The 2,516-nt window shown below is 46.9% G+C and overlaps 1 protein-coding gene across 1 annotated transcript; it reads right to left on the reverse strand.

Moving 5' to 3' along the window:
• Window positions 1-1,145: 1,145 nt before the first annotated feature.
• Window positions 1,146-2,245, reverse strand: LACBIDRAFT_335789 (uncharacterized protein; the record flags this gene model as incomplete). The annotated part of the gene is made up of 6 exons (XM_001890685.1): window positions 1,146-1,156; window positions 1,280-1,306; window positions 1,442-1,498; window positions 1,595-1,722; window positions 1,779-1,914; window positions 2,185-2,245. The coding sequence occupies 6 exons, from the start codon at window positions 2,243-2,245 to the stop codon at window positions 1,146-1,148; spliced, it is 420 nt and encodes a 139-aa protein (XP_001890720.1).
• Window positions 2,246-2,516: the final 271 nt, after the last annotated feature.

Here is a 2,516-nt window from a genome sequence, read left to right on the forward strand (position 1 = left end):
GCGTTGTCGTCGTCGCGTGTCGTCGTTTGGACGTGGACGTTGTCGTTGTCGTGGTCGTGGTCATTGGTGGGGTGCTGCTCGCCGTTTGTTGATCGTGGTGGTGGTGGGCACTCCTGGGTGGCAGTGGGCGCTGGTCGGCGTTGTTTGAGGGTGCTGGTGGGTGCGTGGTGTGTTGTTCGTGGCTGGCTGGTGTGGTGGTCGTGGTTGGAGCCATCGTTGGTGCCGTGGGGCCTCGTTTGGTTGGTGACGTGGCATCGCGGCGTTCGCGTGGTGGGCGCTCGTGGATAGTGGTGGGCGCTGGTCGCCGTTGGTTGATGGAGGTGCTCGTGGATGGTGGTCGGCGCTCGTGGATGGTGCTGGCGCCACGTCGTTGTCGTTGTCGTTGTCCATTTCGTTGCCACGTCGCTGGCCGTGGTCGTCGCCGTTTGTTGCTGGGGTGGTCGTGGCCGTTGTTGGTCATGTGGTGTTGTCGTCGTTGTCGCTGTTGTCAATGTGGTTGGTGGTGGGTGGAAAGGAAAGGGTATTGCATTTGTTTGGTAACGTTGCCGTTGTTTGGTAACAGAAGTAAAATAAACAAACAAAGGACCGGATTCCGTTCCATTCCGTTCCTGTCAGTCCTGCGGAACATTCCGGTGTCAATTCCGGAATGCCCAAATTCCGCCGGAATGGTAAGGCACCGGAATGACAAAAATAGCAGGCCTCCCTGCCAAATTTCATTCCTCCGGAATCCACCGGAATCCGCAGGAATGACCGGATTCCTGCAGGAATTAGGGGGGCACTGATAAGACCTCAGTGATGACTCCCACGGCTCGGCTAATTTCGGCTCCAGCTAAGAAGCTGGCTTGAGCTGACTAAGCCAGTTATAAATAGTGATTGTCTCGCAATAAGGTCAAGAATATACATTGCCATCAATATAGGCGTAAAACATACATAAAGAGTCTCTAAACATATCTAAGGTATCTTATCCCTGGGTAACTACAAGTTCATTGGTGGTGATTTGGACATCAACCTTTCTCAAAAGCTTTGTTGATTTCAAATGAGAGCAGCCGCATATATCTTCACCAAAAACCTTGATCTTAAACTGTGACCCCTTATGCCAGTGTTGAACTTAAGGCTTAGGGGTTAATAAGGTTTAAGGCTTAAATTCATTCTAAGGCTAAGGGTTAGCATCAGTCAGAGTTTTCAATAGGTCTTAGTTAAGCCTTAGAAAGGTGTGCCAAGAGAATATGACTACTTGTGGTCACAAAAAGTAACAGGGCATGTGCTTGGGTGCACTCACACACCTCGCTCGACTTAGACAACAATTCTACATTTATGCATTAAGCCGGTAGGATATCCAGGAAAAAACTATACATTCACATTGAGGGAATATGAGAGATATTATCTACAAAATTAGAATTGGGTATGACCTCCTTTAGCTGCTAAAATGGGCTGCACACACCATCAACTTCACGATGCGCCAACTCATGTGCCCTGTTATTTTTTGTGACCACAAGTACTATGTGGAATAAATCAGATGGACAAATTGCAAATTTACTCTTGGAAACACTTTATCCCTGGCACCAAGCAAGTTGGGTCCCCTATCCATGCATACTTTTCTTTTCATGGCCAAAAAAAATCTGATATTGATGAGCAGGCTGCAGGTGAGGCAAAACTACTTTATCACTGGCACCCAGCAGAACCAGGTCCACATTCTTGTGCACTGTCATAGCTGAAAATAAACTGATAATTATTGATGGACAGTACAGATGACACAAAATCAGAGGTGGCAGTCATACATGGAGGAAGCCCAATTGATGACTTTTTGGCAGATGAGGAGGCAGATGAGGAGAGAATATGTACCAGAGAATATGTACCAGATGATAAGAAAATTAGAGGCCTTAGGTGATGATTTTGAAGGACCAACAAAATAATCTATTTTTAGGCAGAGCCTTAATAACCCCTTAGAATCAAGTCTTGATTAAGGCCTGTAACTAAGACCTAAGCCTTAGCCAAAATTCTGGGGGTTAATAACCCCTTAGAATCCAACACTGAACGGCGCACTGTCCTTCGCCCTATGCACCCCATGATCCTCAGTCGACGTATCATCAACCTCCTAGGTAATCCTAAACGACAGCCTGAACCAAGCCTGAATCCCTCCCAGTTAGGGTGGTCACGTTGACTTGCAAGCGTGTGGACTCTCACCTTGAACAAGGGACGATCGGGCAAGCGGAGCCTTTGACAAATCCCCGGACAAATTAATCATTTTTTAACCTTTTATGTGATTACAACAAACTGTTAGGGCAATTTATATTTTGACAACTGGTATGCCTATTGTTCAAAGAGGGCAAACAAATGTAAAGAAATACTGTACTAATCCAATCAATTTGTCGGTCACGTGTCACAGGGGGTCCGAAATCGACGAAATTCCGAGGGGTCACAGGTCACAGGGGCCAGTGACAAAACCACCAGGTCAGTCAAAAATTGATTTTCTCCCCCTCTAAGTCTCTCTAGCAAAGTTCTCTGAGTTATCTTAA

Source organism: Laccaria bicolor, genomic scaffold (genome assembly GCF_000143565.1).
Source record: "Laccaria bicolor S238N-H82 LACBIscaffold_150 genomic scaffold, whole genome shotgun sequence".
NCBI classification, from domain to species: domain Eukaryota; kingdom Fungi; phylum Basidiomycota; class Agaricomycetes; order Agaricales; family Hydnangiaceae; genus Laccaria; species Laccaria bicolor.